General features: G+C 43.4%; 3 protein-coding genes across 5 annotated transcripts; all 3 read left to right on the forward strand.

Annotated features, from left to right (window-relative positions):
• The first annotated feature begins 798 nt into the window (after positions 1–798).
• Positions 799–5474, forward strand: nif3l1 (NIF3 NGG1 interacting factor 3-like 1 (S. cerevisiae)). Of its 3 annotated transcripts, none has more exons than XM_030077856.1 (7): positions 799–1028; positions 1485–2092; positions 2291–2447; positions 2946–3069; positions 3382–3520; positions 3949–4032; positions 4960–5474. In XM_030077856.1, the coding sequence occupies exons 2-7, from the start codon at positions 1495–1497 to the stop codon at positions 5142–5144; spliced, it is 1287 nt and encodes a 428-aa protein (XP_029933716.1). In that variant the 5' UTR covers positions 799–1028; positions 1485–1494; the 3' UTR covers positions 5145–5474. The 3 variants fall into 3 exon arrangements, with proteins under 3 accessions (XP_029933716.1, XP_029933713.1, XP_029933715.1); XM_030077853.1 differs by having other exon boundaries at positions 806–1028; positions 2943–3069; XM_030077855.1 differs by having other exon boundaries at positions 1024–1127; positions 2943–3069.
• A 2032-nt stretch (positions 5475–7506) lies between these two features.
• On the forward strand, positions 7507–12760 carry tbx6 (T-box transcription factor 6). The gene is made up of 8 exons (XM_030077844.1): positions 7507–8466; positions 8991–9192; positions 9319–9586; positions 9685–9828; positions 10146–10216; positions 10319–10377; positions 10655–10934; positions 11440–12760. Exons 1-8 carry the CDS (start codon positions 8397–8399, stop codon positions 12758–12760), a joined length of 2415 nt encoding a protein of 804 aa, XP_029933704.1. The 5' UTR covers positions 7507–8396.
• Positions 12761–15164: 2404 nt separating this feature from the next.
• prodh2 (proline dehydrogenase 2) lies at positions 15165–19999 on the forward strand. The gene is made up of 10 exons (XM_030077857.1): positions 15165–15422; positions 15814–16004; positions 16453–16579; positions 17902–17973; positions 18045–18125; positions 18254–18397; positions 18545–18711; positions 18825–18935; positions 19027–19115; positions 19818–19999. Exons 1-10 carry the CDS (start codon positions 15165–15167, stop codon positions 19997–19999), a joined length of 1422 nt encoding a protein of 473 aa, XP_029933717.1.
• The last annotated feature ends 1926 nt before the right edge of the window (positions 20000–21925 follow it).

The following is a 21925-nucleotide window of genomic DNA, read 5'->3' on the forward strand; positions in this document are numbered from 1 at the left end:
TCTCATGTGTCATTTTTGTTGTTTTTATTTTTTTTTTTATTCGCTGAGCTGCTTGTCAGATGTATGATTACTTTGCTGCTAGAGGGGTGTGATGACGCTGAAGCTTTGTCACCAAATCCCTATTTCACAAAACAGAAAAACGCTTTTGTCTTTTGGTCCACTGTGATGATTAAACTGCACGAGGCGTCTTGAGGCCGCGAGGCGTCCGGTCCAGATGATGCATAATCTCTGGGATCTCTGTGATGTGTTTTAGAAACCGTGCAGTCGAGTCACAATTCCCCTTTGAATCTGCAGCTGCAGCTCCCTTTGCAAGCAACATGAAAAACACTCTCACAGGCACGGCCCGTGATATTACCGATGCAGGAGGATCAAAGTTAATGGCCCCCAAATGTTCACATGTTGAATATGGATTCATATGAGCACCGGCTGCTGATGAAAGACACACGACTCCCATACAATACTGCATATTAATGTGATGTACAATTAAAATAAGCTGCACAAGCTGCACACACTGAAAGCAATGTTTCTGTTTAATAAGTAATGAAGTAATGCGGCAGTGTGGCTTCAGTTTTACATGATTCACCCATACATGTGACTGACAGAGCATTATTTTTAATCAAGTAAAATATTCTTTGCATCTCTGATAATGCATCGACATGAAATACTGAAAACATTTACTTTTTCATTAGTTATGCCAACACTGATTGACATCTCAAATGTCCAATCTAAAGCGTGGCCTTAAGAAGAGGAAACCGGAAGTATCTATGCCGCGATATTTTTTCCTAGTATGACAACGGAATTTTCCGCATTTTGAGTGGTCATTTTGTTTTATTGATTGGGGTTAGAGTTAATGTTAGGATTAGGATTAGGTTGAGGTTATAGTTAAGGTTGGGGTTCTCTAACAATGGTTATGGCCAAGGTAAGAGAAAGGCTGTAGAGAATGAACGCAAGTCAATTATATCTTCCGTCGTCATGCTTGGAAAAAAACATGTTGCATGCTAGGAGGTCCATGGGGAGGGACGTCCACAGTAAGTGCTGCATGCTTTGGCACAGAGAGAGATTTATTTACTTCACAGCGTAGTTTTGACAGTGCAAGACATGCAGATGCACCTTTAGCTCAGTTATGCGTATGTTACGATAAATATAGTCTCTTTTAAAATAGTTCATGATGTTGTGTTAGCGGGTGGCTAATGTTAGCTTGTTAGCTCAAGGCACAAGTTCAGCTGCTTGCCAGTCACAACCAACCTGCAGTCATTTTCACTGGCTTGGTGTTTCCCTATAAACAAACTATCCCACTAAAGACACACTGTAATAGAGTTTAATGTTATTTTCCCAGCCAGTGGCGGTGTGACTGGTTTCCACGCAGGCAGGGGCATGAGTGTATTGTATCAGTTTCCAGGGTGGGACATCATGCTGATATTAGGATTAAATTAAATTAAATAATCAGTTCATTAATGTGCCTTGTTTTTTTTTTTCCTTCACAGGTTTACACCAATGTTGACGGGATGCAGAAACCTTTCTTGGAGATTTTTATCATCGGCTCATAGAAGTAACTTGACTCCACAGACTGCTTCCTGCTGGTTTGACTCAGTATTTGTGTGCGTCCCCTCTTCCTACCCTTCACCTGTTCCTGCTCGCTGTGGCTTCCCGAGTCAACAAACCTCTGTCCCCCTGCGTCCGTCTCTTCACTTCCCTTTCACTCGCTGCCACTCTCACTCTGCTCCCTCTTCTGGCCCGATGGACCTACAGGAAGTTCTGCAGGTGCTGGAGCAGCTCGCCCCTCTGTCGCTGGCCGAGTCCTGGGACAATGTCGGCCTGCTGGTCGAGCCAAGCAAAGCTCGACCCGTTAAGACCGTCCTGCTGACCAATGACCTCACGGAGGCTGTCATGGAGGAAGCAGAAGCCATGAGGTGTGACCTGATTGTCTCGTATCACCCTCCGTTGTTCCGGCCGATCAAGCGTTTGGTGCAGAAAGACTGGAAGCAGCGATTGGCCGTCCGGGCTGTGGAGGCCGGGATAGCGGTCTTCTCTCCTCACACTTCATGGGATTCTGTTAAAGGGGGGGTGAACGACTGGCTGGTGGGGGGACTCGGTAAGAAGTCATGCTGAGTGGAAAATGTGTCACACATGTCATCACACTATACACTATTTGCATATTTGATGAACCTGCAGGCGAATCTGTGGTGACACTGGACACTGTCCCACTGGTCAAGTATCTTGACCAGGTGTTTCCCATCTGCGTCTCTAAGTCTTTTTTTTTCCATCTCTGGTGTCTTTATTGTTCTGTCAGGTAGTGGCCAGGTGTCTGTGCTCAGTCAGGCCCTCGGTAGCGCCTCCCAGAATCACAAACTGGAATTCACTGTGAGGAATGCAGAGGAGCTGAACACTGTTATGGAGGGGCTGAAGGCTCTGGACAGTGGAGCCCCACTGCAGCACTCAGTCACCAGGTAGTATGTCCAATCCCCCTCAACCTCCATATGTTTCACACGGACCTGGCTGTTTTTTTTTAATATACTACTCGTGATCTATACTCCATAAGGTTTCCATTTAAAAAGATGTGCTATAGGCAGCTGGGAATGATAGATAGATAGATAGATAGATAGATAGATAGGTATACTTTATTGATCCCAGACTGGGAAATTCACAATGATGAGAGAGTGCAGGTATTTCTGAACAAGGTAAACATATTTTCCTCAGTCCCGCTTTACCAAAACTCCATTGGTTCAGTTATCATGCAGTGAGTTTTAAACAGTTCATAACAGATTTGGCATAATTGGTCTTTTCCTTCATTTCCCCCCGTGGACCAGTCATTAGGTCGTATGCATGTGTATGTAAAAATCCATGCATTCAAAGGAGGGCGTTCAAGCAGGGATTTGTTGCTTGCTTGTGTTGAATCTTTAATCATGTGCACTTGTGAATAATGGATTTCATCTGTTTAACAGCAGTTCAGACAACAGTGGGATCCATATCAGCTTAACCTGCAGTGACTCAGCACTGACTCCCAGTGTTCAGACTCTGTTACGACACAGCGCTCCCAGCCAGTCCCTCAGCATCCTGCAGCTGCAGAAGGTACAGCACGAGCACATCACCGCTGTCAGATGAACATCGTGTGTCTCCAAAATGTTAGCTCTTCAAGAAAGAGTTTTGCCAGATAAAAAAAATCATGTTGTTTTTTTATATAAGCAGTATACAGTGACAGATTTTAATTAAGACATTACACACCATAAATGACCTTTCATCTTTGTATATTGTTGTCTTTTGTACAGCTTCCATTAACATGTAATGGCTGTAAGACACTGGAGTGTAGTAATGGTATATTACACTGTATTGTGCATGGTAGTTGAACTTGTTTTGCTCGCCGTTTGCTGTTCCTCCACACAGCACCCCCTCCCAGGCCACGGCCAAGGGCGACTCAGCATTCTGGAGCAGCCATTAACTGTGGCAATGGCCGTCCAGAAAATGAAGTCCCACCTGGGCCTGAAGCACCTCCGCTTGGCTCTGGGAGTGGGTCAGACACTAGGTGAGTGAAAGGCATTTCACACACACACACACACCCTACAGTATATGATTTTACTTACTAACATAAGTGTAACCAAATAGGAGGAAAATAATTGGTGAAATCAGCCACTGCAGTGTATGATTGTAAAAAAAAAAAAAAAAAAAAAGCTTGTATACTGAAGGATCACATGGAATATAGCTGAAAGAAATGGAGGTTTAAGAATAAGATTACTCTGTCGCAAAAAATAGCAGCATCACTAAAGATGATAGTGAAGCAAATCATGCAATTAAAAACATTTAGTGCTGATAATTTCACTTGATGAAGTCAAGCATTACCATGTTCCTTCAGGTGGAATGGAAATTGTCAGTAGCCTCTCAGTGTCCTGAGACGTGTGTGTGTGTGTGTGTGTGTGTTAATCAGTCTCTGTGTTCTGTACCGTTATCCTCCAGAGTCCACTGTGTGCACTGTGGCCGTGTGTGCTGGGTCTGGCGCCTCAGTACTCAGTGGAGTGAGAGCAGACCTCTATGTCACAGGTAAGCTACAGCCAGATGACATTTTTCTGATTTTGTAACACACTGATGTCCTCACTGAAGCAGCTGAAGCCACAACATTGCATGCAATGAGCTCATACTGTGTTTGACTGGGAATATATTTTGACTGATGCCACTTAAAAAGTCAGTTAATGACAATGCATTTTTCATGTAAAGCAAAAGTAGGCATCTCTTTTTCTCATTTAACCCCTTGAACTCCCTCAAATTTCCCCTTAGTAGCTTCAAAGTCAATGTCACATACAAATTCTGAATCTGCTGCTATTTAGCATCTTTGAAAACCTTGGGGTCTCCACTAGTATTTAAAATAAAGTTACATGGATGTGAACAAAGCTCATAGTCCAGTCATTTTATGAAAAAACTTAGGACAAATTGCAAGAGAAAAAAACTCAACTGATTTCAACCTTGAATTAAAAGGTTACTATATATATAGTAACCTTTTAATTCACTGTTAAAATATCTGTTCTGGCATTTATCCCTTATGTTCCCTATTAGCGCATACCAAATCAGATAATGTGTGATATGCATGTGTAAACAGAATAAATCAAAGAACTTGTAATTGACTTTTTTTCTTGTCTTTGTGTGTGTAATCATCTTGTGAATTTTTATAGTGATATCTGAAAGTAAAATTTTGGTCATAAATAGGTGATTTTCAAAACTTTCCACCAATGGGATTTCTTGGGACTTTTTTTCCCTCACTCAGGACAAACTGAGGATACAAAATCAGTTGAGTTTGCTTCTCTTGCAATTTGTCCTAGGTTGACCCCAATTTTGGCCTAAAATTACTGGACTATCAGTCACAGCACGCTTCTGCAGTCACTGATAGGACGGGCAGGACTGAAGGCATTGTAATGAATGAGTTTGTCAGACATGGGCGTGCCTGCAGGTTTAAGTGTTATTTCCTTCGTTCAGGTGAGATGTCCCACCACGAAGTGCTGGACGCCGTGGCCAAAGGAACCAGCGTCATCCTCAGTGACCATAGCAACAGTGAGCGGGGTTTCCTGGCCGTGTTCAGGGAGCGGCTGGCTGTGCGTCTGCCTGACTCGGTCACTGTGGCAGTGTCGCAGGCTGACAGGGACCCACTGGAGGTCGTCTGATTTCCCGCAGGCTGCTGCTACGCCCGAGTCATTAACCACTACTGGGGAAAACGTAAAGTCGACTGTGTGGGATGAAGTGACTGTCCTGTTACAAAAATTGTGGCTGCTTGTGTAATGGAGAGATGTATGGCTGAAATCATCACATAAAAAAAACTGTCTGTGTAAGCTGTGGATGTTATGTAATGATGTCCAGTAATTACAGAGCAGTAGCCCCAGTGTTTATCATCTCGCCACATGCTATAATGAAAAGTGCTTCTTTAGTACACAGTGCACTATTTATGAAGGATTTCTGTGAAATTATTAATAAAAAAGCCCCAGTTGATGATGAAATGGGCTGTGGGCCTGTTGAATAATGTAAAATATCCCTTTACCCATAAATGCACAGTGAGCCTAAGCCAAAGCATATAATCTGTGATCTGAATGCATGTGGTTTATGCATGTAGTGGATTTATTTATAGATGACACATCATGTGTTTAAATCCTGATAATCAGTGACAACAAGTGTGCCCCCTATCCCGGCCCTGATGTATGACATGATATAGAATTAGAAACAGGATTTTAAACAGACAATCCAGCGGAGGAGCAGGAGAGGGGACTTGAGGATCCACAGGCTTTCTCCTAAATGGGAAATTATTTCCATTGTGCGGTAGGAACACAAACAGTAATCACATGCCTCATCGGATTAAAAGGCTTGTCCCATCATATACAAATGCTCAAGAAAATCTGCTGAGCTCCTGTTACGTAGGAACCATCCCATCAAGCAGACACAGCTGCGCCAATCTGGGCCAGCAATGTCAACTTAAGAGGGAAATTTTCATTTAATTTTCATGGACTTACTTGACCTTTATAAGACCTCTGCAACCCAACATCAAACCACTTAGCACATGCATGTGGAGGAGAGAGGCAGGCTTAATACTTACAGAACTGTAAACACTCATCACCCGCTCGCAGTACCTGCCCCCGCTCTGGTAATGGCAAAAAAAAAACAAAACAAGAAACGGCCTTTATCATTGGTCCTAATAGAGTCTGGTGGCTGCTGTGCCTATGACACACCTGTCGGTTCGTAAAAACATTAAGACAAGTCACACCTCTGTGCCCGCACCTCCTTACAGGGTAATCAAGGTAATGACCCCGTCCCCCTCCTCTCCCTGCACAGTGGTGTTCACACCTCCACTTCCCCTTTGTCCCGCTAGCTGGCTTTCATCCCTCGTTCCAGAACCCCCACAAATGGAGAAGGAAAACAACAACTAGAACAACATTTAGACTTCTCTCCTCTCACCAGCTGTCACTCTCTCAGTGCAGGAATGTCTGCTAGCAGGTAGATGTGGCTCATTGTTTTTTTTTTCCCCCTTCTTACTGTGGACTTGACCATTAAAGAGATTAACTTTCTGTGTTACAGATCCACATTGTTTGAGCATCCACAGCCAGATAATATTCATAAAAAACATCCACACAAAGACAACATCCTGCCTTATATGCTGCTTAATCAGACGTAATCCTCTGCAAAAGAGCGACTGTTGCCTGCACCAACAATTTTAGAGTCCTCCAAAAAAATGGATCACCTTTGGCAATTATTTAGCAGAGAAAACAATGGCTCTTCATACATTTATGTCTGCCGTCTCCTACATAGTAGATTCTTCTTTGAGTTCTTAAAATTATGTTGATAACAAGAGATGTTAAGGGGTTACATTCATTTCGCAAACATTAAAAAAACAAGGCATAGAACTAGGCAACTATAAAGAAGTCAAAATTTGCTTGGAAACACAGATGCTCTATGAAAGGTGTAGATTGATTTCTTTTGACTGAATTTCTTGGTATAGATATTGTGACGATATTGTAGGGATGACTATTGGTGTTTTTGCAAAATTTACACAAGGGGATTTTTGATAAACAGTCGTTAGTAATACAGATTTGATGACCAAGTTTTTAATGTTTTTAATGTATGCAAGTCGAAGACAAATTTCTGCCTTCTGCACGCAAAAGGTAGACGATAAAGTATTTCTATTCTATTCTATAAGTAGGTGGAGACAAAAAAACATAACGTTTATAACAGACAGTTCAGAAATTTACATTCCTTTGCTCTAATTCAGCCTCTAAAACCAGAAAAAGATGACACTTCAAATCATGTCATATTGACAAACTATTTATTTTTCCATATTGCGTGATATTGACTTTATGACTGGTCTTCTCATCTGATGTTTGTGTGGCATCAGGCTATGTGTTTTATTGTGTTTTAACTGTCTGCTGACCTAAGTTCCTTAAAGTTTGGGCTGAATACAATAGTTTTATTGCTAAATGTCTTCGAGAATGTTCGCTTGGCCTCAGCATAAACACCCAACACACAACCTAATTCAGGGCTTCATTATCAGCCCCGAGACTCTCGTGTTTGTGTAGTGGCCAAATTGCAGCCATGGGCCAAACTGTGTCCCTCTTCCACCTGCATTCGAGCCCTGGCTCCCTGCTGAGCGAGCCTGGTAGGCAGACTGCTGAGAGGAAGAAACATGTCATCAAATCATCAAGTAGCCACAGGGGACCTGCTAGTAGCCCCATCAGCTCGGCTTGTCAGTGAGAGCAATAGAAACATGACTGATGTGCTCACTCGGTTACAACAAGTATTTTACTAATGACATAAAAGGTGTTGCATCACAAATGGCAGCTGGCTGTTTTACACTCTATACCCCAAGTATACCTTTCTGGTGGATGATGTTGAATTTATGCTATAACATGTAGGAGTCTTGTGAGCCTATATGTCCTACATCAAAGAACATAAATGACAAATCCTCTGGGAGCGATGGTAGCATCCCACAGTCCCTCAGCTGGATGTAAATCCTGATTTTTTTTTTTTCCCAAGCAGCCCTTGATATGGTTAATGCTGTTTGTGTTAGTTTGTCATGCAAGTGGATGCAAGGCAGGGGAGAGAGGGGAGCGACAAGGAGCTGTGTGAAATTGAGGCCATTTGGCCCTATGTGTGAAGCCTTACACACCTATATAACAGAGCAAGCCCCCAGCACTGGCATTTGGAGAGAAGTGCAGCAGAGGGATTGGAGGAGAAATAGGGGGAAACAGAAAAAATAAGAGAGGATTCCCGCGCCACAGGAAACACACATCACATTAGATCCAGAAGGAACAGAAATAAGCCTGGATGTGAGACTGTTGATGGAAGCAGGGAAGTTAAAAAGGAGAGTTAAGTAAAGAAGTTATTTTGGTGGAGGCGTACAGGGCGAGTCAAGGGACAAGGAGAAGGAAGGAAGAATGCTCAGTGTGGAGATGTACCCCAGTTTGGCCCTGGGACCGCAACGAATGGGAGACTGCTTCTTCAGAGGTGAGTGTGAGCGCCTGGGTGGAAGCAGAAACGTTTCTTGTATCATTGCTTGTGAAATCGCAATAGGATCAAATGCCAATATTTACTTTAAAAGCTAACAAGGAAACTACTAGTATATTTTGCTCAGTGACATTCTTGATCTTCAGGTCCTGATTGGATCCAAATATGGAGCAAATCAATTGTGATAGTTGGAAATAAGAATGAATTGACAGAGGCTTGGTATTAAGTCAAAAGTTAATGTCAACTGCTTATCTTAGATGCTAAATTTATAAACGGGTGGTGTGAAATATTTTTTACTCAACCAGCCATAGGGGCAAATGATTCCGAATTAATACCTCTAGCAAATTTGAGTTTTTGATTCCTACAATTAAATCGACAAGTTAGTTAGCAGCCACAGCCAAAACTGATCAGCATTTGTTTTTCATCTTCTCTTTCTTCTTCCTTCCTCATCTTTCAGGTATTACTGATTTTAATTCTTTAAGGTTTCCCTGTAAGTTTTAATCATAATTTCTACTTCCCCACAGACCGGGAAGCCCCTGCCCATGTGCCGCTGTTCCCTCCAGCCTGTGATGTTGCAGCCAGAGCCCTGCCGCCGAGGCTGCTCCCTGTCCCCGGCGACACGGCTGCTAAGCCCCCAGATGAGGTCAAGATGGAGCTGGAGAACGTGTCTTTATGGAAGCAGTTCAGCTCGGTGGGCACAGAGATGATCATCACCAAGAAGGGCAGGTGAGTGTAGAGGTGGTTTACAGAGGCCACTGACCTTTGACCCTTAACGGTCCTGTTTGTCCTGTTTCTCCCTCATATCCAACCTCCCTCCCTTATTGTACCTATTATTGTCCCCATTTTTCCCAGACGGATGTTCCCTGGTCTGCGGGTGAAGCTGTCAGGCCTGAACCCGTCTCTCCGTTACATCCTCCTCCTGGACATCGTCCCGGTGGACAACTCCCGCTACCGTTTCCAAGGTGACACCTGGCAGGCCGTGGGCGGGGCAGAGGCGCGGCTACCGGACCGGGTGTTCATCCACCCGGACTCCCCCGCCACAGGAGCCCACTGGCAGAGCCGCACCATCAGCTTCCACTGCGCCAAGCTCACCAACAACACACTGGACACACAGGGATATGTAAGTGCTGTGGCCGGTGTGTGTGTGTGTCTGTCTGACCCAGCGTGGACACATAACCCTCCCAGGAATAACTGCTCTTCTTTCCCCATCATTTCCAGATCATCCTCCACTCGCTGCATCGGTACCAGCCCAGAGTTCACGTGATTGAAGCCCGCGATGTGCTGAGGTGGGGAGGGGGGCAGCACTCCTTTGTTTTCCCCGAGACCCAGTTCATCACTGTCACCGCCTATCAAAACAACAAGGTATGAGATTACATTTACATTTTTAAGCATTTAGCAGACACTCCTAATGCAGATTAACTGACACTGTGTGCAGGAGTGGCTTAAGCTTCAGTTTTGAGGTCAACAACATCAGAAACAGCCAGCAGTCTGAAGTGCAAAAGTCAGAACCATAAGGCCAAAAGAGTAACGGAGAGAATGCAAGCAAACGAAGAAAAATAAGAGCCAAGGGCAAGGGTAGAAAGGAAGTAATTCTGTGTTTATGTGTGTTTACCAACAGGGAAAATACTGAAGAGTACTTTAAAACCAACAGGAAAATAAAATTGTCTTTTTTTCTTCAGATCACAGAACTGAAGATCAACTCTAATCCCTTTGCGAAAGGCTTTAGGGAGGACGGCATGAACAGCAAAAAGTAATACACACAACACACGCACATACACTCACGCTACACATGAATGTAGAAATATCACAAATTTTGTGGATATCACGTCACATCTCTCTTCTCTCCCTGCAGACAGAGAGATGCAAGGCAGAAGCGCAAAATAACCCAGCTGACAGAAACCTTGGATATTGGTGAGATGAACATAGATTACCACTGTGGCCACTACAGATTGATGTTGCTAAATCATTAAAGTTGCAATTAAATGAAAACAAAAATCATTTCATTGCATGGCAGAATATTCACCTATTTAAAAATAGATGCCAACGAATTTTCTACATTTATGTTTTTTGGTACTTTTATATTAAAATCTTATTACGTTGTTTCATTGTGACTCTAATTTGGATGACAGTTTTAAACTTGCCTTGCGTTGTCATGTCTCAAACACCCCTGTTTGTCTTTTTCTCCCAGTGAGCTGTGACTCCACTGATCTTTTGCCCCACTCCACCGCCGCCGCTCCCACCACAGACCTCCAGGCCCTGGCCCTGGCCTCCCTGCCCCCGCTCCCTGCCCCGTCCTGTGGGTACAGAGCGGAGCAGACCCCCCACCAGCAGGACACTCAGGTCCCAGAGCAGCAGCTAGACTTAGGCCAAGCATTCATGGTATCCCAGATGTCTAACATCACTGTTAACATGGCCAATGGGATGGAGGGCACACCGGGAAGTGAGGTCCCGAACGCTATAATTGACAGGTGGGTGAGCAAAAGTGGAGGAAGCTGCTTTTTGGGCTCCGAGTTGAGATACGTATATATCCTCAAATCTATTGATTACTTTTTAGGCTAAAGCATACAGTAATGAATGCATGATTATTGGTGTAAAATGTTTATTTCCATCCACTCACTGCAATCTCCACATTATCAAGTGGTTTAGTCTCATATTCAGTGACAAGCATCTTCTTTTTTCTTCAAACAAGTGAAAAAATCTGCCAGTGGGATGAAAATCCTGAAACAAGTAAAACTCTTGAAATAAATGCTTCAAAAATAAAAGCTTCAAATCAGAAACAAGTGGGAATATCTCATCCCATTGGGAGATTTTTTTTTCAATTGGTTTGAGAAAAACATGATTTTAAGACTCAAATGACTAATTAATATTTTTACAGTGTACACAGGCATCACATAGGATAGTAGTGTTTCACAACAGATGCAATGTAGGTTAGTTTGCTGGTTTACATAAATATTGTATGTCTTTCCTCCACAGATCAGACAATATGGGTCAGCCACCATATACCTCCACCTACCCTGCTGCTCCACCTGGCTCCTCCTCTTTCCCCTCAGCTCCTCTTCCTCCGGCGTCCTCCTCCTTCCCATCTATCCCCGTCCCTGACTCTTCCGACACATCTGATCCTCAACCCTCTGCCAACTTCCAATCGCCACCGGCCTCCACTTATCCGTCTGTCCCGCCGATTGACTATCCTCCTATTCTCTCCTCCTCCCCCACACTCCCTTCCTCCACCACCTCCCCTTCACTGCAGCAGACCTCCTTCATTTATCCCACCCTGACTCCACCACCCTCCACTTCCTCCTCCCCACAGCCGCTCCTCTCCTCTGGCTCCTCTTCATCTTCCCCCTCTGCTGCCACATATCACGCCATCCCTCCATCCAACCCAGAGATGATCAGTCCACACACACCCACTGGCACCTCCTTTCCTGCCCCGTCTTCCACGTGCCAGTCAGGTGTGCAGGACCAAATGCCGCCCCAAACTCTGCTCACCCAAGCTAACCAGCCTCTGCAGGGTGAACCTATGTCCAACGAGAATAATTCACCTCATGTTCAGAGTGGGGCAGTGTTTACCTACCCAAATCTGCTGCCGGCAAACCCCAATCCTGACCCACTTACCCCACAGCCTCTTCCAGTCCAAAACCAGCAGCCGGAGGGGATAAACCCCACACCGTTCCTGCATTGCTCGCCACCAAACCACAGCGTTCCCACGTCTTTCACCTTCCCCTCTGTCCCTCCGCCCATTCAGAACCTGCCGTTCCCAAATCCTTCTTCTGGCTCTACTCACCCTGCTCTTCACATCCCAAATCTCAGCCAAGCCCAAGCTCCACCCCTTGCTGCACCTTTCCCTCCCTCTTCCTTCACTCATCCATCTCCTTCCCTTCCGCACCCGGCTTTCCAGCCCTCCTCTTGCTCGGCTGTCTCCTCCGCTCCCTCCCTGCCACCGGCAGCCCATCCGCAGAACCTTACCTCCGCCTCCTCTGCCTCTGCACCGTACCCTTCAGTCGCTCCTGTTGAAATAGGTGCCATTCCTCAGTTCAACCCAGGCGCCCCCTATCTGTCAGAGATGGTGCTGCACCACCCGTCTCTTCTACCTCAGCTGGATCCATCTCTTCCCTCCTGCCTTTCTTCCTCCGCTGCCCCTCCGGCCCTGTACCCCGCCTTTCCCTCTTATCCTCTCCGGATTTGTCAAGACCCTCGCTCGTCCCTTCCCATTCCACTCAGGCATCTGTACAGACAGCATGGCCACGCTCACACTCAGGGCTCCTACTTGGATATGAGCACAAGAGCTGTGTTTTAAGAGCTAGTATGAATCCATGCAAATTCCATGCAAAAAAACAAAAAACAAAAAAAAACACCCACATGGTTCAAGTTTGGGTTGTGGCAGGGTGAGGGCTTATATCAAGATTATTTTAGTGAATGGGCAAGGTGTTAACAAATTTTCTGACTAATCACAGCGCTTGTGGGTGTATCTTACTCAGACCTCCAGCAGGATTCAAAATAACATCTGCTGCAAGCGGCACAGCACGGGGGATTTAGTAAGATTACATTAAGAGCAGAGCAGAACAAAGCTTTCAAAACATGAAGTGAAAAATGAAGTAAAACATGCAGGTGATGGCAACTGTAAAAATATTTTTGTGATGAAAATTAGTGATTTATTCAGTAAATCAGCAGTGATCACAAAATCTATTGGTTGAATAGCGCTTTTAGGGATTTTAGGAATATGTAGTTTTAGTTCAAATAGTCTTCTGTACCCTGTGTGTGTTTTCCAAAGAACTCATCCGATGTTGTTATTTTCTGATTGATGAAATGGATACGACTTTGTAAATAGCTGTTGAAACTGTTTTTTTTTTTTTCTTTTTTTTCCATTTTCAAAAATCCATTCCAGGGTGAAAAAATAAAACATTTTCATATGCTTGGCTTCTTGTGAATCAGTTCTCATCCATACAAACATTCAACATGTCTGAGCTGCGTCATGTTACCTGCCAAACAAATCAGTGCGAGGGGGGGGGGGGGATGTGACTTATGTAACACCTTGACTAAAAAATACTAAAATTAACTCAGACAATCAATTCTTAACTCAAACAATTCAATTCTGAAGGCTCACAGGCCAGTGAGCTGTTAGATGTCACCTCTGTGTTAGTGAACACTGGGCCTGTCAGCTCTCCTCCATGCGGGTGAGCTGACAGGTGAAAGATCAAGGATGGTGGAAGACATGGGGTTAATCATTCCCCCCCTCATTGCTTTGCTTCTATTTGGAAGAACTCAAACCTGCTTCAGATACACCCAAACTTTCCAAAGCACTTTGTACAATATATAAATTTTATGTGTGCTAATGTAAGCTCCTAGATTTTCTCATTAGGATACTTTTTGCAAGATTCCTAATGCATCCCAAATGCAGTTATACACTGGCACAAATGCAAAAATAATTGCATTATACATATAATTTTAAATGCAAAAACACATTTTACTGCATTAAAATGCATAAAAGAGATGTTGCACAGTCCTTCAAGAATCAATCCGTTTGTATTTTTATCCAAATTTTTGACAGTTATACCCTTTAAAGTTTTACACAGGCAATAATTGCCTTAAACAACCCAAGTTCATCCAAAGGCATTTAGTGAAAATAAATGTTGTACAAGCTGAACAACAGATCTAACATGACAACTGCGTGCATGAACAGGTGGGTTTTACATTTTCATTTGGTTGATGTTTTCATGGAAGACTGAGGGAGCACTTGAGTGCAAATGCTAAGGGTCAATCTGATGTTTACTCAAATTTTGAACTCATCACTTATTAACCAGGCAATCAGCCAAAACGCGGACAATTTCGTTGGTCCACCAACAAATATTGCACCTGCTAAACTTTTTGTCATTTGAGTGTTATGAGTTCTGTTCTTAGGACATACGGTAAGGACTTTCTATCTACTTCTTTCTTTACCCAATTATTTTTTCTCTATTTCAGTTGATTTTGTGACTTATCGATTACACTGATCAACTGCCACCACATGCTGCCATCAGATTCAAATTGTCCTGAATTACTAACAAGTACTGATGATCTCTTAAACCTTTTTTAACATCACTAACCCATGCCACTCCTGTGGATTGATTTGTGATTGCTGCATGGCTGAGCTTTTTCCAAAATCACAGAACTTTATCTTAAACTCTAGTGGAGATCCCAGGGTTTCTAAAAATACCAAAAATATCCTGTTGAATTAGGGAAATGTGTATAAAATGATGCACAACACATTTCAATGTTTTTTTTTTTTTTTTTTTTTTTTTTAATCTGATGTAATGCTGCAGCCGTAAAATAATTGCATCTTGTGTTTGAATATTTAACTCAATATAGGCTAAGCAATAAGGGCTAGTAACTGTTTACATCTTGCTCCTATGGACTCCTTTCTTCCGTTCTCTTCTTTCTCCTTCTGCTGCAGGTTTTCACATGACAAGATCATCGCTTGTTTCGAGACCTGCCTCTTGGATTCAGATAAAGCCATTCAGACAGAGGACTGGCATGTTACATTCCCCACAAAGCAACACACTTATATCAAACACACATCGGACACAGCAACCTCTGTGAATAGAACTGAATCACAAAAGGAGGAGCCACACAAACAGGTGATCTTGACTCCTCCTGGACGCTGGGACAAACTCACACTCTTACGGTGAGCTGCAGCCTTGCAAACAACCGCCTCAGCTGTGATAATGATGTCCTCCCGTCTTCGGCCTTCATTGCCTCACCTCTGGTCACTGAGGCCGCTGGGCACAGTGGCCCCGAGGGAGATGGCAGCAAAGCGGCTGGAGGCGGCCCCGTCCCAGGCGGCGGGCCCTGCTGCCCCCTCTGTGGCTCTGGCCTTTGAGGATCCCAGTGCTTTCCGGGTGAAGAGCTTGGGTGAGCTGCTGCGGGCTTTGGGGGTCTTCCACCTCTGCTCTTTTCCTGTACTGGTGAACAACTGTGGGAAGGTGAGATCGCTTAAAATTTAGGGTCACTGTATGGAGGAGAGGGCAAAAGAGGAAACTGGGAGGGTGAGAGTAAAAGAAGTGCAAAAAGTTTTCAGAAAGGGTGAAACCTTGAGATCATTGTCTCTTGCCTTCAGTTCACACAGATGTTGACAGGGATATTGTTATTCTTTACTGTTGTTTACTTCTAATGACCGAGTCTGACGTGTAGAGAAAAACTGAGGATGCATGTCAGCATGTATGGCACACACACTGTTTCTATGCTGCCTGCAGTCATGAATTTCCCTCTTCCTCTCTTCCTGTCACTCACACACACACACACACATCTCCATCCACCTCTCCTGGATGGTCACTCCATCCATCTTTTATTCGTTTTTATTCACCATTCTTTCAGTTGATGTCTGTGGCACGGGCCATCCTGGGGAAGAGGGGGTTCTCCTTGTTTCTGCGGCCCTCTGTGTATGCCCAGTTCGTGGCTGGCGAGGACGAGAGGGAGATCTCCCAGTCGATGGAGAAGATGAGCTCCCTGGGGCTGAGGCCCATGCTGGCCGTGCCAATCGAGGAAGACCTGGGAGAGAGCACCGGGTACGGAAACATCTGGCGCACTTTCTAAACTCAGACTCAGTTTGTGGAGACTCAATTCCTCCATATCAAGTGGGGCATTTCTGAGAAGAGTGGATTTGAAAAAAGAAAAACTTAAACATGCTGATGTGTAAGCCACTAATCTGAAGTTCCATACAAATATATTTAAATGCATTTTTAACATTTTTAAGATTACTTAGTTTTACTATTTTGTATGATCATCCTGTATGACTATTTTGCATGGTTATCATATCATATTATAGCCATGGTTTTGCACTAGCCAGATATTTCCCATAATTACCAGTGCAATTTCTCTGCATCAGCTGCTGCAGTTATGGGGCTGCATGTTCATGTAATAACACTCTGAAATATAACTGATGCTGAAATATAACCTCAAGTAAAACATGACTTAATGTGAACTATAACTTAATGGTGCCGCTACCGCCACCAGCGAGAAGAGGTATGACGACAACATGGAGGCCATGTTGGAGTGCGTCCGGATGTCCCACAGCAACGCCTGGAGCAGAGATCCCATGATGCAACTGAAGATCACAGCCCTGCTCAGCCCTGAGCTGTGTGTAAGGCAGTGTGTTTACCCTCAGTCAAACTTGATACCTGTAACATGATGGCATGTAGTACTGCTTAAGATATTTTAATATGCTGGCAAATTAATTTGAGCAGGTGATTATTAGTAAATGAAAGAAGCAGAAGTTTTATGGAGCACTAATAATATTTCTTATTTCCGGTGCATTTGGGGAAAATGCAAGGCTAGTTAAATTTAGTTCAGTATTAATGTTTTTTTCAAGGACATGTAAAAACTCTCAAACTGTCTGGGTTATTACAAGAGAAAAAAAATAGCAGTTGAAAGTGCAAATATTGTCCAAAATGTAGGGTAAAAAGATAAGAATATGTCCACAGCTGTTGCAGGTTGCGCCAGATGACAGCTGCAGGTCTGATCCCTCAGACCGACAGGAGCGATCTGGGTGGGGGGGGGTGAACACGTGCCACTCACGCCTCCCTCTCACTACGTGCAGCAGAGATGCCCTTGAACCACAGATATTATAGTTGTTTTTTTCATTCGTTTTTATTTCAGTTTTAATTCCAGTTTAGTTTCAGTTTCCAGAGTGGGTGTGCTTGTTTCAGCTTTAGGTTTTGTTGTTTCAAAATGTTAAATTTTAGTTTAGTTTTTATTAGTTTTAGTATGAGTTTCAGTCTGTTTTTTTTAATAACATGGAGGGAGTTTGTCAGAGTGAGTTTTACAATATAAACTCAACACTTTATGAAGGCAGTTGACATCAGCCTCCTCATGCTGGTTGTGTTGATGAATTTGACCAAAATGACAAAGACTATAACTAATGACATTGTCTGCATTTTTCTATTTTACTGTAGTAAGTTTTGTAAGTACACAACATGGTTTCAGTTAGTTTTTTTGTTTTGGTTGTTGTTGTTTTTATTTTTATTTCACTTAACTAAAATCTTTTTCAAATCTAGTTTTATTTTTTGTTTTAATTTTAGCTGATTATAATAACCTTGAACAACATTTAAGCCCCAGCTGCTGCAGTGGGGCTGCTCAGTGACCAGCAGTGCAGGCTGTGGTTACACTGGACAGCTCCCAGGTGTGAGTGTGTGTAACTGTGTGAGTGTGCAGCGGGGTGTTGCTGAAAAACGAGCATGCGTGATCAGTGAACCTACACTGGATAAATAATGGTTAAAAAAAACCCAAACACATACAAAATGCCCACTCTTTACTTCAAGTATTTGAAATTGCACGTTGCACAGCATGATTCAGATGATTCCTGTTTTTCCTTCACACGATTCCTCCACGTCTACTTTCTCCATTTACGCAATGTGGACAGTGTGTGTTTGCTGTCATTGACTAATCCTCCCCGTCTGTGTCAAGGTCAAACTCACCACTCTGCTCTCACAACAAAAATATGACCTGGATCTCCTCGTCAGAGCCATGAATGGAGAGGTGCGTCCACATCATAACATAGTAATCTACTTTCACATGCCTTGATGAATGACCAAAACTGTCTCCCTCAGAAAATCAGCTTCCCCGGTTTAGATGAGAAAGAGACGGCCCACTTCCTCTGCAGCCTGCGGAGACTCAACAAAATAGCAGAGGTACACGTGAGGCATCATGGGAAACTTGTCCCATGCAGTACATTTGCATCAAAGCAGCATCAGGATGGTATTCATGATCGTTTTCGTTTTTGCGTAACTGCTCACAAATGATCGTTTGTGTTTCTAAGGCCAGCTCCAACAAGGTCAGAGTTCTGGTTGATGCAGAGTACACATACATGAACCCTGCCCTCTCCCTCGTCGCCATGGCGATGATGAAGAAGTTCAACCGAGATGGGGCCTGGATTTGGAATACATACCAGTGCTACCTAAAGGCACCTGTCTTGTTTTTTCCTCTCACATACATGTTCACCTAATTAGAGGCACTAAACAGGAAGTTCAAAGCACTAGAATGAGCCTAATGCCCACTCTCATACAATAAAACGAACACAATGAAGTAAAACCCTGTCTTTGTCTCTCAGGAGTCCAGGTCTCTCCTGCTCGAGGCCCTGCGTCTGTCCCGGAGTGAGGGTTTCTGTCTGGGAGTCAAGCTGGTGAGAGGAGCCTACATGGACAAGGAGAGAAAACTAGCCAAGCAGGAGGGCCGGGCCGACCCCATCCACGAGAGCTGGGAGAACACCAACGACAGGTGGGACAGACAGGAATCCCAGTCACAAAGAGGCATTTGCACCCCAGACAATACAAACTGTGTAAGGGACTAAAACAAGAACTACTTCATCTGTTTATTGGTGTTTTGTTCAGCTACAACGGCTCCCTGAAAGTCATGCTGGACGCCATCTCCCAGAATCCTCAGCGCTACCGGATCATAGTCGCCACGCACAACGAGGAATCAGTCAGACGAGCTGCACAAGGGTGAAGCCATATCACTGTTTAAAGGACATGGAAAATGATATCATGTATGATATTAGTACTCTTAGTACTCTTTTCGTTTCTGCAATTTCAGGATGGCAGAGTTGGGCATAGACAAAGATGGAGGCTCAGTTTGTTTCGGCCAGCTGCTGGGCATGTGTGACCACGTCTCCCTCACGCTGGGTAAGCCGCCTCAACTCACATGTTCACGTTTTACATTCTCTGCATTTAGATGACCGACATACAATGCATATAAGCAGGAGGAGGTTTAGTGGGTCAGGGCACATGGGGATTAAACATGTAAACTTTCAGTTATTAATGGGACAGTCTGTCTAAACACCTGTGTCCCCTCCTGCTGCAACTTTTTAACTCTTCTTTAAAGAGTAACTAAATCCCAAACCCAAATCCCTGTGAAGTCTGACCTCTAACGGTGAAAGGTAGGGTGTCTGGTCTTTGCGGTGGCAGATGATGTTGCGCTCCAGAGTACAAAAGCAAGATTTTTATGTCAAAACACGACCATCTTTTCATTATTAATCACAAAAAATGACTGCAACAGAGAAGAATTTTCCATTACACCTCACTGAGACACCTTAGATTGGTGATGGACCCTTTCTTGAAATCTTCTCTAAGTGACAAAACAAACTATGAGTGAATATAAACTGTCTCCTTAAAAGATTAGATATCAGATCTTTTGTGAGTTCAGTTTTTTCAGTAACTTCTCACTGCCATTTGGAGCCAACAGTACACCTTTAATGATATAATCATGTATATGTGTCCTCTTTTCAAGTATTATCTTTATTTTCTCCTCAGTCTTATTTTCTCATCATGCCATGTTCTTCCCCTTGGTGCCCTGACTCTTTGCTCTTACTCTTCTCTCACCATCAGCCCAGGAGGGTTACGCTGTGTACAAGTCAGTGCCATATGGCTCAGTGGATGACACACTTCCCTATCTGGTGCGCCGGGCCCAGGAAAATCGCACTGTGCTGCAGGGCATCCGCAAGGAGAGAGACCTGCTGAGGCAGGAGCTCCGCAGGAGAATCCGCCTGGGGCTGAGGGGAGGCAGCTAAAGGTCATGAGGGTAGACCGGAGGGAATATTGTTAAGTGATGAGTTGGTGCGGGTTCAATAGACAAGAATGAATTGCCTTGATAGAGTAAACTGGAGAAAGTAAACCATCTGCTACTGTGTACAAAGCAAACACTGAAAGTGTTTTGTAAAACCTTACAGGAGACAAGGTTAAGACTTGGTGTATTGTATATATCGTGGTTGTCCGTCAAGGAGTTCTAGTTGTCATTTTTGATGAAAAAAGATGTTTAGACATCTGGGATCAGTTCATGTGGTGCAACTTATACATAACTTTGAATAACTTTTGTATACAGCATGAGTACTGTTGAAAGTGGCCATCTCTCATTACAGAATACCAACCACAGAAGCTATTCTGACCAAGTGAATGGCCTTTACAGCCTCACAATTACACATCAATTTATAAATCATTAATATGTGAAAGATGGAGTTGACAAAATCTGCAGTCTTGTTCTATGCAAGACCTGTCTAAAATGTCCTGTAATGTCAGATACAAAAAGCAGCCATGATGTGACCACACAGTAAACTGTCACACCACCAAATGATATGGAGCAAATGTGTTTGGGTAGCTGTGTTGCCACAGTTACCAGAAAATAATGGCAACTCCACACAAGCTTGTAACGATTGTCTCATGTTGTCATGTTGTTTACTTTCGCTTATCTGAAAGGAAATACACCACCAATAGCTGCTATTTAGTGTTGCGGTGCTTTAAAATAGTTTTGTTTCATTTCATTCACAGGGGCATTTTCATTACCCCAAGGGACTAACAGCCAAGCAGCTCTGTGCCCTGTTAAAGGAGCACTTAATGAATAACAAGTGACTGTGACAGTATCACACACACTGTGATGATTTATTGACTGAGTTTTGAAGGCTGCTGGGGCATCTGGTGAGCCATTGCTGAGAGACAGTGAGGCAAAGAAAAGGCCAACAGAGCTGACTGTAGCGCTCTCTGCTGACTGGCTGACTGTATGAACTGCTTTTTTTTTTTTTTTTTTTTTTTTTAAGCAAATCAACTTTAGTTACCTAATGACAAGTATCAGCACATTTTATTTCCCATCTTTTTTTTAGGGAATATTGAGCATGCACTGTGCAATCAGACTATTAATTCTCCACATCACGTTATTGTACTAAATGCTGAAGACAGTAAATAAATCATGGCCCCTGTAGAAAAATTTTCTACTCATCATAATCAAGACTCGACACTTATACAGTTACAAGAATCTAAGAAAATGTGTATTTCTCTTTGTTTCTTCTACTACCAAATGAAAGAAAGCAAAGGGAGGTCTTTAACACGTCCCTTGATAATTGTCAAACCCTCTGTCAGCAGTAAAGTGTGAACACCTGCCTCATTCCAGCTGTGACCCAGGCCTGATGCCAGCAGCCTGTAAGAGGACTAACCTCCTGTAACAGCCTATTTAAACTGGTGCCAGGACAGCAGAGTCTACATGGTTAAGACACAGCCGTCCAGACTAATAGAAATCTTTGAATTGAAATCAGAGTGCTGTCGTAAAGCATAAATGTAACTATTTCAAAAGCAGTAAAATCACTTCATTGGTAAAGATTAAATAAATTATTACAAAACATCAACTGATGTCTTGAGCGTCATGTATTGTACTTTGAGCTCTTGTGCTGGACAGCTGTGACGACTTTCAGGATCCCTGATTGATTCTCTGTGACTTCTCCAAGATGAAAATGAGTTCATTGTAGCCTGCAATTTGTTTCAGATTCTTTGACTTGTGTTGCTATAATCCCACAGCTGTCACAAACAGACTATAAAAACTAATATAGAAACTAACAAATTGTGGGGGATGGGGGTGAAAGAGCATGTCCTTCCACCTTACCTTTATGTGCAAAGTAAAATGTAAAAAAAAAAAAAAAAAAAATGAAACTGATGATCTTTCAAAGAAGGCA

Source organism: Myripristis murdjan, chromosome 19 (genome assembly GCF_902150065.1).
Source record: "Myripristis murdjan chromosome 19, fMyrMur1.1, whole genome shotgun sequence".
In the NCBI taxonomy this organism is placed as follows: domain Eukaryota; kingdom Metazoa; phylum Chordata; class Actinopteri; order Holocentriformes; family Holocentridae; genus Myripristis; species Myripristis murdjan.

Coding starts and splice junctions, on each gene's coding strand:
- nif3l1 (XM_030077853.1), top strand. CDS start 1,495: ATGTTGACGGGATGCAGAAACCTTTCTTGGAGATTTTTATCATCGGCT. Junction 3,070..3,381: donor GCATCCTGCAGCTGCAGAAG/GTACAGCACGAG, acceptor TCCTCCACACAG/CACCCCCTCCCAGGCCACGG. Junction 3,521..3,948: donor GGGAGTGGGTCAGACACTAG/GTGAGTGAAAGG, acceptor GTTATCCTCCAG/AGTCCACTGTGTGCACTGTG.
- tbx6 (XM_030077844.1), top strand. CDS start 8,397: ATGCTCAGTGTGGAGATGTACCCCAGTTTGGCCCTGGGACCGCAACGA. Junction 9,193..9,318: donor ATCATCACCAAGAAGGGCAG/GTGAGTGTAGAG, acceptor CATTTTTCCCAG/ACGGATGTTCCCTGGTCTGC. Junction 10,217..10,318: donor GACGGCATGAACAGCAAAAA/GTAATACACACA, acceptor CTCTCCCTGCAG/ACAGAGAGATGCAAGGCAGA.
- prodh2 (XM_030077857.1), top strand. CDS start 15,165: ATGATGTCCTCCCGTCTTCGGCCTTCATTGCCTCACCTCTGGTCACTG. Junction 18,398..18,544: donor CATACCAGTGCTACCTAAAG/GCACCTGTCTTG, acceptor TTTGTCTCTCAG/GAGTCCAGGTCTCTCCTGCT. Junction 18,712..18,824: donor TGGGAGAACACCAACGACAG/GTGGGACAGACA, acceptor TGTTTTGTTCAG/CTACAACGGCTCCCTGAAAG.